Source organism: Scomber scombrus, chromosome 19 (genome assembly GCF_963691925.1).
Source record: "Scomber scombrus chromosome 19, fScoSco1.1, whole genome shotgun sequence".
NCBI classification, from domain to species: Eukaryota; Metazoa; Chordata; class Actinopteri; order Scombriformes; family Scombridae; genus Scomber; species Scomber scombrus.
Window position 1 is genome coordinate 4,329,860 of NC_084988.1, and position 13,832 is coordinate 4,343,691.

Sequence of the window (13,832 nt, forward strand, 5' to 3'; positions counted from 1 at the left end):
ATCCACCAATTGCCTTTTTTTTTTCTCCTCTAACCTTTTTTAAACTCCTCCTGTTGTGCTTGTTTGAATCTTCTTGGATTGCCAGAGGAGTGGTGCTTCAGAATATACACAATTACCGGTAAGATTTCAAGTAAGTAGATTACAATATAAATGATTTTCTTTGATGGTGTAACTTCAAAACAAGTCCCTCTAGCAATCCTTGTGATGTACGAGGTTAACACTCAGATTATTTAGATTTTCTTTATCCTAAAGCTTGTCTTGATAGCCTTAGGAGAGTTCATGAATTCTATAAAATCAAATGGGTCAATCCTCTTAGGATACCCTCATAGAATTTCATGGTAATCTGCTTTGTTGATTATAAGTGATTATAAATTTGTCGTTATGCTTTGAACCACAGAGGAAAGTCCAAAATGGAAAGGGCTCACCCTGTAGGGTTCAACAATGTGCTTCATGTGTTTTCAAGGCAATCTGGTAATTAAATTTGAAATATTTCTTGTAGATATTTTTGCCTGATGGTAATGTTACAGTAAAAAGGGTCGTTAATAACACATAGATTTGGAGGCCATGGATAATAACAGCAAACTTGACCTCCCTCTATTTTTCCTCTAGCCCTGTTTCTTTTTATTGTCAGGTCAAATGTTCCAATACTGTGTCTACCGATGAAAAATATCTGGTGCAGCATCTTGTGAGCCAACAGATATTACCCCTTGAATAAGTATTATAGTCACACATCTGTCCCAAATACATGGGCTAGTAAGGCCCAACTTAATTTACTAGTAGGTCCAGGATGCTGTTATCACCCATTTGTTTCAGTAAGCCAATGTTAGTGGAGTGACCCCTTTATTCTCAGTGGTAAATGCAATATACTTTCAGACAGTTTCAGCATTAAAATATGTTTTCATAACGTCTCAATGGAGAAATGTGCATTATTTTTTCATGATCTTCGTTCAGTGAATGTATATGAAGTTAAGTTTGTTATTCCGGAGATTCTTTGAGGTCTTTTCTGTCGTTGCTATGGTGGTTGCTATGGATGTTTCTATATCTGAAGTCATTTTATCTTACATGTTTGAATCTTTGTCTTTTGCTGTCATTTTATGGAACTGTTTGATGATGATATTTCACTACAAACAGATTTTATATCAACTGAGGGATTAATTGGATTTGAAATGCAGAATTTGAAGCTTTGTGATTGGCTGATTTCTTTAGGCAGTGCAGTTTTGGACTAATATGTTTCGGCTATTTTGAAATGAGCATCCACAGGCTGGACATGATGAGGGATATACAGCAGAGGTGTACTTGTAAGCGGCAGGCAGCAGGGAAACCGAACAGTAGGCTACATTTATTCAGGTGACCCCTCTCTTAGACAACAGACATAGTCAGCTTTTATCAACTAGGTTTGCACACTATGATGATGAAAAATAAAAAAAAATATCATGCCATTAAGTGCTGTTAAAATTAAAGCGTTAAATCTTGCTGTCAAGGAATATTAAAAAATACATAAACGCGTTAAAAATGAATCGCAGGGTTATAGCGAGCTCACTTCTGCAGGCAGATAGGAGACCATGGTGTTGAATGAAACTGGAAAACCTAAAGCATCCATTGATATCACTCTTGTTAGTGTAACCGATGTATAAATAAGATGGTTTATATTTCACCAAAAGCCAACTTTGTATTTCTGTTCACGTTTTGCGGTTAGTTTTCATGCTTTTGGGAAGTTTTTTTTTTTTGTTAGTTTTATTTTTTTATTGTCTGACCTTTGACATTTCGGCGACGTCACTTCCTGTTGTTTCGCGGTTTCTACTCGGCTTCTATCCCTGGAGAGTAGAGGTAAGACTGTACGAGTGTTCTTGTTAATAGTGTGTAAAAATGTAAAAACGCTAAATATAGGTACAAATTATATTTTGTATGGGTCACATATGTTATATTTTATTAGCATAATGTTTTGCTCTAGTGTGTATGTTTATTTAGGGTAATGCATACCCTGATTTATCGTCAAATATAAAATCAGGGAGGCCAAAATTTCACAAATGAACATCATACTGCATTGAAGAAGGCTTTAAACTAGCGATTGAGACCATAAACACATTTTGAAAACGTTTACTGAGGTTAGAAATCAAGTGAGAAGTTGGTGAATTCTCCATTGACTTGTATAGAGACGGAAGTCCTTTTGACACCAAAACGGTCGCCCCCTGGTGGCCTTTTGATAGAATGCAGTTTTAAGTTACTTCCGCGTTCGCATCATTTCAGTGGACCGGAACTCCCTTCCTGGTTTTACACAGAAAATAAATTTGGCCCAGCCAAGCAGACCAGCTGTTGTCAGCATCTCATTCCTCAACCCACGAACACAACGCAGAGAGTGTAGCAGACCGAGGTATAGGCCAGACCGGCTACATTAGCAAGTGGGGGGAAAGGGGCTAGTCTGGAGTTTGTTTGTATACAGCTTCATTATTATAAGGAAGAAATTATTAATCACAGAAAAATTGTGCAATTAATTAGTTAACTGGTTTTGTGACGTTACTTGCTACAAATATCTGTTTGGTATAATATCGTTTGGTGTAATATTTGGTTGAATATTGTGATAAAGTCCAGGGCCATTTTTGTAGTCCCGGTCCGTCCCTGTTCTGCATCAATTAGCTGATTAGGTGCCATAATGTTTCACTCTGGATCTAAAGTGAAAGACAAAAAGTATAATTTACTTTTCAGTTGTAGTAGATTGTTGATATATTCAGCAAAGATACTTTTTTTTAATAACCATCAAGACAATGTATAATTTTTTTCATCACAATAGTGACATAAAAGGAGCTAGAGGAAATATTAGGAGGGGGGCATCACCCAAAATATTAAGATTTGCCCTCCAGGGATCATGAATTTAATCAATTCATTTGTTTTTTAGGGATTTTTGTCAAACAAGAAATATTTGGAAAAATACTTGAAAGGTTACGAGAGGTCACAACATAATTAGAAATCACCCTCAGGGGAACATAATTATTCAAATTTTGCATCAATTAACTGAGTTTGTGCTGGGATCAAAAATGATAGACAAAAAAAAGTTATTATTTGTAAGTACACTCTTTTTTTTCTCATCCCCCTGTTTTTGTGTGTGTTTTTTTTCAAATAGTCGCTGCTATTTTTAATGCAGCTGTTGATGTTTGGGAGCCTCCAGCTAAGCGGCGGCAGGAGAGGCTGAGTGTCGCTGAGCTGCTGTGTTCTCACCAGCAATTATTCATCACCAGTCATCCCTCATCTCTCTTTCACTCTTCCTTTCCCTTTAATCTCTCCGTCTCCCTCCTCTCTTTTATATCCCTCACTCCACGTCTCTTTTTTTTTATTGTTGTTGTTGTTATTTTTCTCTTTCACTCTCTTCTTCTTCTTCTTCTTCTTCTGCATTTCTTTGTCTCCTACTTCTCATATTTTTTCGCTTTGTCTCACATTTGTTTTTCTTTCTTGCTCCCTCCCTCTTTCCTTCTCACACTTATTCCCTTCTTCTATCTTTATTTATCTCTCCACCCATCCCTTTTTTCCCCTTTTTCTCACCTCTCACCTCATTTTCTCCCTATCTTCTATCTTTCCATCTTCTTCGCTTTCCTACTTTTTTCCGACTTCTATCTCTCACTTCTCCTTCTTCTAACAACTTGTTTTATTCCTTCTCTCCTTCCCTCTTTTTTTCCAACTCTCACTCTACCTTTTTTACTTTTTTCTTTCCTTTTCATATCCTCTTCTCTCCCCTACACCCTTCCCCTTCTTCCCCTCTCCTTTTTTCCACTCTGTCCATCTCTTTCCTTCTTTTCTCCGACTCTTTCCACCTTTCTTTTCATCCTCTTTATCCCTCCCTCCCCATATGTTCCCTCTTTCTTCTTTATCTCCTCTATTATTGCTCCATTACCTCCACTCACTCCATCATCTCTCTTTCTTCTTATCTAATCAACATTTTTTCCACATTGCATCTTACTCTCCTTCATCATCTTACATTCGTCATTTATTCCTTCTCTCTTTTCTTGTCCACACCTGTTTTTTTCTTTTCTTTCTTTTTTTTCCTTTTCATTTGTCACTGTCTTCTACCACCTTTACCTCCCTCATCTTTTCACTCCAACTCTTTCTCTTGCGTCCTACTTTTTTCTTTTGCTCTCTCCATTTTCCCTTCTTTATTCCTCGTCCTCTATCCCATTGTCTTCTCTCCACTCTTTCTTCTGCTTTCTAACCCAACTCAGTCCATCTCTCTTTCTTTATATTCCTCCCACTACCATTTTATTTCTCTTTCTTTCTTTCTTTTTCTTTCTTTCTTTCTTCTCTCTCATACTTTTTCTCTTGCTCTCCACTTTTACCTTCTCTATTATTATTATTATTTTTGTCTTCTCCGCACTCTCTTTCCCCATTCCATCCTCTCCTCCTCCTCCTCCTCCACCCCCCACTATCCATTCTCCATTTCTTTATTTTCCTAGATTCTTCTACTTCTGTACTTCCATCCTTTTCTTCACTCTCTTATTCTTCTTTCTTTACACATATTCCTCTCACCACCCTTTCTTTCTCTCTATCTTCTCTATCTCAATTTGATTTCTAGCAACACCTGTCATCTCTCCTTCCCACTCTATAACTATTTCCCTTTTTGCTTTCTCCTCTGTTGCTGCCCTCTCCTTCGTCTCTCTCTCTCTCTCTCTCATCCCATCGCCTACTTCACCTCTTGCCCTCTTCTTCTCCTCTTTTTTTTTATCTCTACTACCTTGTCCGACCCTGTTTTCGTTCCCTCTCCGCCTCAGGAGCTCCTGTATGGTGTAAACAGATGATTAGGTGCTGCCCTTTGATTCCAAGTCTTTGACTAAATCCATTCTGATCACCTGACAGCCTCCACACTGCTGCTCTGTAGCAGTTGGCTGATAATGAAGCTCTTAACTTTTTATTTTATTATTATTTATTTTTATTTTTTTTACCCTTCACATTATGGGAGAAGCTGTTTATGTGTCTGGCCATTTTCAGGTCATATCATCTTTATTGCTTTCACCAAACAGTCTAATATAATCATCTCTCCTCAGCTTTGATGCGGTCGGTTTTTTAGCGTAGCTGTCAGGGGCAATAATGTCTGTTAAAAAATGTTCCCTCGTCGTATTTCAAATTTGCTGAACAAAGGTTACACGGTGAAATGTAATTCGCAGAAATGCTGCATTTGTGTTTTCTTGTTGTATACCTCTCTCTCTCTCTCTCACTCTCTCTCTCCATCTCTCTCTCCCTCTCTCCCTCACTTCTTGCTGACAGCGTTAGACACTTATAACAATTAATAAACATTTCTCAGAGGAGTTTCGATCATGCTTCATCCTATACTGAGCTGTCAGATTCTGACTTATGATGATGTTTTCCCTCTCAGTACTTGTTATTTTGAAGGCTTTCGCTCATAAATAATCTGCAGCAAATCCATATTAGGGACAGAAAACCTGCTAGCTGATGCGCAGTAGGGAGTCTAGAACAAAAACAGGTGTCTTCTAAAATTTCAAATACCATCTGAAATGTTGTAAATACCACATGATGGTTGTGATATGTCTACATGATTGGGTAATTGCTGCTTCAGGAACTAAAATGCCTAGCTTTTTAACTTTCTCTCATCCCACTACAAGGCCTGTTCATGAGCTTTTATAGATTTCACCACCTTCTTCAGCAGATGGTTGCTCAGTTGTCAAGGAACTGTAGATGTTGTTTGAGGACTTCTCATCAATTCTGGCTTTTAAAGTTGAGATTGAACGTTCATTCTTGATGTTGAAAGCTGTTTGTATTTTTGCCAAACAATCTGACCACGTGTATTTTTAGCAGCTCTTAGCATCTACAGAGGGAGATTGTGTGATGTGGTTATTGTGTAGTGAGTCAACAACTGTTCCAAACTCTTTGTTTTGCAGCAAAAACATCTCACCAGCTGAATTTGAAAAAGCAAACGCTAGCTTACTGGAAACACTGATTGCTGCGAACTTAGGCTAATGTTAGCAACTTTAGCTGAAGTTGTGCAAACAGGGCAGGTATCATAATCAAGTGATATCAACTTAGTGAAATATTGCAAGAATAGTCCGACCGACTCAGTGCGAGTCCTGGAGCAGCAGGTGAGCCAGCTGTCAATCACGGCTGTCAATCAACACCAACATGGCAGACTCTTCAAATATTATTAATGCGGCAATAACTTACAAAATGCCCAACAGCACACTTATTAGAAGGCCTGAATTTGGTGATTGAGACCATAATGACTTCGTATTTCTACAGAGAAGTTGACACCTTTTTAATGGGAGTCAGTTGGAGTCAGCATCTAGTGGCTGTTGGTGGTATTGCACTTTAGGGTACTACAGTAGTTTTTCCCGTTTGTTCTAAAGTAGCTTATTGATGAAGATTATTTTTGGTTAGGAGACAACTTTGTGTATTGTGTAACACCAATGACAAAACTAATTACGACCCTACTCAGTACTTGAGGTTTGAAGTTTGAGTTGCTCTGGTTTGATATTGGCCTTTAATTAAAAATCTTAACCTAATCATCTGTTTTCATTGTTGTGGAAATCGCCAAAGTTCCCTCCAGACCGTAGCTTGAAAAAAATGTTATTAGGCTTTTTTTCCAGATTGCTGCTCAGAGAAATTAGCCCATTGTTGTGTTGGAATAATTAACTAAATGAGCTTCAGGGTGGCTGACTGAGTAACCTACAGAGAAACTTGAAGTGTCCTTTGTCCTTAGCTGTTAAGAATCCATAATAATCCACACTGGTATGTTGAGCTCTGTATGTCAGCCGCAAAAGTTTTTGAGATTTCAGAGATTAACTGTCCCTCAGGCTTTGTGGTGCAAAGCTCAAGATGTAAAGTTAAACATTGACACCAAGAGTTTTTCCACCAAGGAAAGTGGTTTGTCATCCAGCACAATGGTTTCCACAGTTATCAGCTATGCTTTGTTGCTGCTGTCGTGACTGAGTTTCTGGTGCTTCCAGCTGCTCCCTCTTGCAAGTGTTTTATCAAATTTGTGATGCTGAAGCTTTAATGCTGACACTGCCCCTAGAAACATATACTTTGAAGTTAGCTTTTTGGCTTTTGTGTAAAATAGCTCCACATAAAAAAAGCCAACTGTTCTCCTTTGTGTGTTGAAGTATCTACTCTTTCTTATCATATGACATGTTGTATTATTTGAGTATTTGCATTTCAGGGTATGTTAGTCAGTGGTTATTTAATATATTCTTTTAGGTCTAGTGTTTTTTGGTGATTATCATACTGTGTAGTGTCGGATCCGGGCATCTCTACAGGTGTCCAATGCCTTCTTCCTCAGTTACACATTATTCGAAAGCAGTCTTGTTTTGTAGAGAGAAGAACCATCAGCTTGAACAGCATGAACAGTAAGTGTTTTGTTGCCTCATAATCATTTTTCAGACTATATTTTCCTTGCTGCTAAGAAAACAGTTGTGATAAAAAAAAATTAACCTAAAAAATATGAATATAGTCATATTTACAGCCAGCATCCCAGCAGCTCGTTCCCCCTGGGCTCCACAATGGACATCACTGCTTGTTTTGCCTCAGTGGTCTCTCCTTCACGTGTGATTTAAAGAGCAAGAAGGACATGAAGCAGAAAAAGCAAATATGCATAATAATGAGGTACGCTAACACAACATGGACACAGTTTGAATGAAGTTGTTTCCATAAATCATTTCAGCAGGTTTCACATCACATCAGTGATTGTGGATCACAATGTAAAATCAAGTGCAAGAAATATAGTAAGTGTACAGTATACAGCTGATATGTACATTTAATATCTATTTTAATGTCCAGTAGTTAAAGAAACCTCATGAAACTTTTGGTTAAGCTTTAAGTATATCGTATCTTCTATTGATTATCATCCATCATTTATTCAAAACCCCAATCACTCTCAATTCTTAAAACAAAAAAAGAAGATATATATTACAAGTATATTCACAAATATCATATCCCATAATTTAATATTTACAAGTATACTTAACTACTGGATTAAAAAACATCATTCTGTGATTTACCTATTAACTACAACTGCAAATGGTCTGTTTTACTTATGTTTTCAGACATTTACTGATGTAAACAAACCTTTGTCACTATCAGAAAACACAAACATTAGTTAAATAATTAATCGTCTTAAAATGTTGCTGTTGCCTTGTTAGTCAGTGTTTTTTAAAGTTCAATTTGAAAGTGACAGCAGAATACTGTATATTTCAGTTTGAATCACTGGATGTGCCTTTTAAAGTGTTTCATTTTCTGTCATTTCCAAATATTAGCCCATGAAATCACTGTTGGTGTCCACAGGACCCCTTACACAGAGTCATGGAAGCTGTCTAAGAATAATATATTAATATGTTTGATACAGAGACATATCAGAGGTTAGGAATGTATATTTATGTATATCACGGATGCATTTGGAGCTTCAACAACTCTATCTCAACTTTGAGCTAATAACGTCTCAGGCCAGAAAAGGTTGAGAAAACCCTGTGATAGATGTTTAAAACCCCACATCATATCACACTGGCTACTTTCAGACCTCATACAGTACTCTGCTTCCTGCCGGGGGTCAGATTTCAAGCCTTTTATCAACCTGCAGCAGCAGTAGCCGTGGTTCGGTATATGGGACATCGGGAGGTCTGTCCCACATAGCTGTTGACCCAAAACGCGAAGACTGCAACCAATTACATCTGCCATCAAGTTCCTTTCTGTGAATTTGCATTTTATAAAGTTGGTAATATTTCTAGGTGAGTATTTCCAGGTGAGTACTTTTTTGTGGCTTCCAGACTTAATTGTCCTCTACGTCTAGCCATATTTTGCAGCTGCAATATGTTTCGCCTCGGCTGCCTCACAAATGTGCCCCTGCATCATAGCCTCGGGGTATATAGTAGGTTCGAAGAAACACAAATTTGCTCTAGGTTTGTTTACACCAGGGGTCTCATTTATTAGAGTTTCTGTTTGTGCTTGAAGTTGTGTTTTGTAAAGTTTTGATGCCAGGATAAGCCTCTCAGTGATTTTCTCTGTCTGACATGGCAAAAAATAAAAATCTGGATAAAATCATTTTTATTATTACCCAAGGTATGGCTGTTATAGACATCATATACTATATAGGTATACACTATAACATCTTTACAGGCCCTGCATGTGATGAAAAATGGATTCTTAACTTAATGCCAGGGGTGCTGCTAGAGGGAAGAGGCGAGTACTACCTCTGAAACACAAAGAGGCGACGCTGAAGTCTGGATGGGGTTTTAAAAAAAAAAAAGAATTATAAACAGGTAATAAAAAAAGTCCCTCTCCTCTGCACAACAAACTGGTCAGAATTCATCCTCCATTTACAGTGTTGTCTTTATTTGCAGGAAGTGACACGTCACATCTTTCTGCCAGCGCAGATGAACAGGGAGCCGGTTGGTCAGTCACCTCACGGCGCCGGTGGACGCAACGAGACGCCTGCTGACTGATAAATAACAGGACAAACCAAAACGGGGCGACAGAGCTCGGCTGGTGTCACATCATGATAAGAGACAGAGGCTTTGTGAAAACCAGAGGTATCACTCAGACATTCTTATCGCCAGGTAACCACACAATTTGCAGTTTTGGTGATTCTCTTAGTTGGGAATTTAAAGGGTCAGCTCACCCAAATTACAACATATCTGTTATCTCCAGCAGCACTGTATCTAGCCACAGTGAGTTTTGGTTTTATGTGCACAAGTTTGATATCCAACTTTTAAAACTTCTGCTGCCACCCTAAAACATTGCAAAACTGTTTAATTGACAAACAACTTTTATGTCTTTCCAGTAGCAATGTCCTAGTCTCTGTGGAAAATGTACAAACTTATATAAACAGATTTCATTATGTCATTATGTCATCATAAGACAACCAAATTGATTGCCAATGGATTCATTACGAGGCCTCATTTAACACGGTGTACACTCCTGAAACCTATTTGTGATCACTTAGAGCAACTCAATCATAAAACATGATCATGTGTTGCTGCTGTAGCAAAAATATCACTGACATAAATAATGCCATGCTCTACTACTGTAACCAATAAGAACTCCTATGAACTCAAGTTATCATTATTTCCAGATTAGGTTTGATGCCTTAATCAATTCATTTTGAAATATAAAATACAATATACAGTATATGACATGATTAAAGCTGCACTGATCAATATTTGTATTAACCGTGGGTCAAAATAATGTGTATATGTATGATATGAAGATTGCTCGTACTGACAAATCCATAGATAATTCTCAGCAGACTCCCCTCAGCTCTACAGAGGGCTTTTTTTAGCCTCTTCCAGCACAACTTTAAAACAGGTGTTTTCAGTGGAAAAAGCTCCGATAAAACCACTGTGGTCTACCTGCTGATACCAAATGACAGACAGATAAAGTTAGCAACTAGCTGGTGAACATAATGGAACATTTAGCAGCTAATGAGCCAGATGTTCCTCTCAGTTGGTGGAGGTCAAAAACAAAAACTAATAGGAGAGTAGTCGGTCAGGTGCTGAGAGACATGTCTCCAGATAAATGCTAATTTTGTTGCAGTGTGGCTGCTGCATGTGTAAAAAGATTCACTACAGAGCAACTGTCTGTAAATTTGCTGAAAAACAGGAATATTAAGGGATAACATTTATGTGTGGGGTGAAATTGCTAATGTGACTGTATTCTATAACCCCAAACCCATCAAAAACCCATCAAAAATCAGATGATTTGGGAGAAAATTATGGCTTATTTGTCATCAATCATGTGATTTTCTAGAAGTAGTGTTGTTGTCTTGATACAAAACTTCAGTGAAAACTAATGTGTCTACTTTGCAAATGCCTCTGAGCTTTAATATAGAAAGTAATATCACCAGAACGTAGTCATCGTATTTGGATGGCAGCAGCAATATCTTAAACTTGGGCAAATAAAACCTTACATGACTAGATACCACTAGAGCTTAGAAAGAAAATATTTGTTTGTGATTTGAGTGAACAAGCCCTTTAAGACACATGTTTTGAGTGACATTTTATCTTAATCTTACATCATGTTAAAACCCATTTGGAGAATATCAATGGCATCAATGTGGAACAAAAAAATCAACAGTTTTTTCCCCCTTTGTAGAACTTGGCAGGCAAAATCCAACAACAATTGTGCTGTTATGACAATATTATAAGCTAATAGCTGTGTTAGCTTGTTTAGGTCCAAGTTGAACTAGAGTGCGTCATGTTCATCAGGTCTGCTTTTAGCTTGGGGGCAACACATTTTCTTCCTTTGTGTTAAACTCAGCGTATGTTGTGCCGTTTATTAATGCAGTGAAACAGATCTTCAGATAACTGAATTCAATGGCAGTATTGAAGATGACACATTCCTCATTAAAAGCATTTGCTCCTAACCAACGTTTGTCTCACACGTGTTCACAACTCCCAACACTTATTATAGACATGTCCGCCCCTACAAAGCAGAGATGGGCTTTTTTACAGTTCATATCGAAATATCCTCCGTCGTCCCACATTGAGCGAAGAGTCCCAGCAGGTAGCCGGCCAACATGGGTCACTGCCTTCATCTCACGGGCCTCTTGTCAGACAGATGCATCCGTTCATGCATCAAAACCCGCACCATCTGTTTCCTCTAGTGAGGGCAAAGCATGATTGGTCACAAACTTGTCAATAGATATCTGTTTTTCCATATATACGTTTAAAAAATATAAACCTGTCTTCATCCCCTTATCACTTCACCAAGACCACATGATATTTTTACATTTCTGAGGAGGACCCAAAGAGTCAGACCCTCACACTTAAAGCTTAATGAATGAATATATGAAGAGTCCCCTTCCAAAGTGAGGTATCTACCATTTGCAAAAAAAGTAACATATACTCATACAAAATGATTCATAACTTTAGAATTAAAACAAATTACAATACAATAAAAGCTAATAAGTAATGTTGGTCCTTATTTGACAAAATGAAACACTTCTACAGACTTTGGGAGATCTTCTTAAGTTTTCTTTGAATGTTTAATTTTGAATAAAAACTTATATTTTTCTAGATATATTATTTATTTGGAAATGAACTCTTCATACCTGCAAACTTAAAACACAACAACAACAACAAACAAGTCAAAGAATTTCATTGTGATTTGACTTGATAATAACAAGTGTGCTTCCATCTAACATTTGGGTAACAAAATTATGTCTAGTTTTTAAAAAATGTGGCATTGAAATAAAGAGGAAAGCTGAATGAGCAGAGTGCTGCATGTGGACCAACACACACATTCACACTCACACACCTTAAGTCTTGTGTAACACTTCATCACAGTTCATCTGAGAGAAAAGAAGTCTTAACATTTAATATTTTTCTTTCACATCAAGGAATGTTCAAAGACAAAAAAAAAACATTTTTTGTTGTTGTTTTGTTTTATATATTTTTAGAGTTTTCCCCACACAGCATCTTTAGTGTCACTTCACTGTACACCTTCCAGACCCATCTTCCCTTTAAATGTAACCTGTAACATTATTTTTGGATGAGCAAAGTCAGCGTGTGTGTAATATGCAACAGTTTGTGTTTGAGCAGGTGTGAAGCAAGAAATTGGGTGTGTACTTCCGGGTCCCCTCTTCCCCTCCCCTCCCCTCCCCTCCCTGTGGTGCGGCGGTGGCACCCTCTCTCAGACGGTCTTCTGAAGGGCGTGGGCACGCAACACATCTGCTCTGAGTCATGATTCACAAAAAGAGATTAAGTGTGATTTTGTGAGGGAGAGGGGAGCGGGGCAGGACAGAGTTGACCCTTTCCCCCTCCATCATTTGACACATAGGAATGGCTCTTACTCTCTCTCTCTTTCTCTCGCTCTCTCTCTCACCCCCACCCTCCCCCCGAGTCTGCAGTTTTGTCCGTGGAGGCCAGGTGAGCACGGCCTCTTATTGGTCGGAGAGAAGCAGCAGGGTGGGCAGCAGCCAGCCGAGGCCCAGCAGCGGGGACATGCGGATGGGCTCGGCTCCGTGGTCCGACAGGCTCGGAGAGGGAAGGGTGGAGTCTCCCTCGTCGCCCCACAATCTGTCGTTTTCGTTTACCTAAAGAAAACAGACAATTTATCATCAGTTTTTTTGTAAACAAAACAAACTGCTATCTCCCTTCATATTCCACACCAGAAAACATCTTTTCAGCAGCAAAAATTGATCCAGGAGGAGCTACTATGTGGCCATAATGTCCAAATTGTACACATCTGGAGTTAAGAAATAGTCAAGCCATGGCGAGGACATTGCCACTTATCAGACCGAAGCAATTTCACAGTGAGAGATGCCCCTCACTGCCAACATATTCAGAATAAACTCTTCAATCAGTGGTGCCCCGTCTCTGGATGATCCGCGTCTCTGTCCATCCTTTACACTAAAACACAGTAAACCCATCTGATATTGTTTCAATTCTTCCTCTTCTTTTCTGCCCTAAGCTCTCTGAGTTTTATTTCTCATGGTGGAAAAGTATGTGACTGAACACTAAAGGCACCTTGTGGAGTTTTTGTGTGCATCCTTGAGGTCTAATAAATATGTTGAAAGCATTTCCTTCCTCATAAAACATTTGCAAAGTCATTTAAAGAAATATTTTAAATAATGCATTGTTTACATCCACGTTTGCTTGCTAGTAGTTCTTTTTTTCCCCTGTTGCCTTTTTTGGTGCATTGCTACATTTGTTGGCGTTATTGTTACGACCGCCAACTGTCGAACAGCAGAATAGTGTGAAACCGATGGAAAGACATTAGTAATGCCCTCATCCTCATGTCACATGCATATCTTAAAAAAAACATTACTCTGCTAATGATGCAAACTCCACAGGGTATCTTTAAAGCAGCCGTACATCACAGAACCAGGCTGAAACGTGAATATCTGC

The 13,832-nt window shown here is 38.4% G+C and overlaps 1 protein-coding gene across 1 annotated transcript in view; it reads right to left on the minus strand.

Annotated features, from left to right (window-relative positions):
* Window positions 1-12,865: 12,865 nt before the first annotated feature.
* gfra4a (GDNF family receptor alpha 4a) overlaps window positions 12,866-13,832 on the minus strand; it is an 80,881-nt gene continuing 79,914 nt past the window's right edge. The window contains exon 8 of the mRNA XM_062440823.1: window positions 12,866-13,018. Within this exon, the coding sequence (XP_062296807.1) occupies window positions 12,866-13,018 (153 nt within the window). The remainder of the gene's footprint in view (window positions 13,019-13,832) is intronic.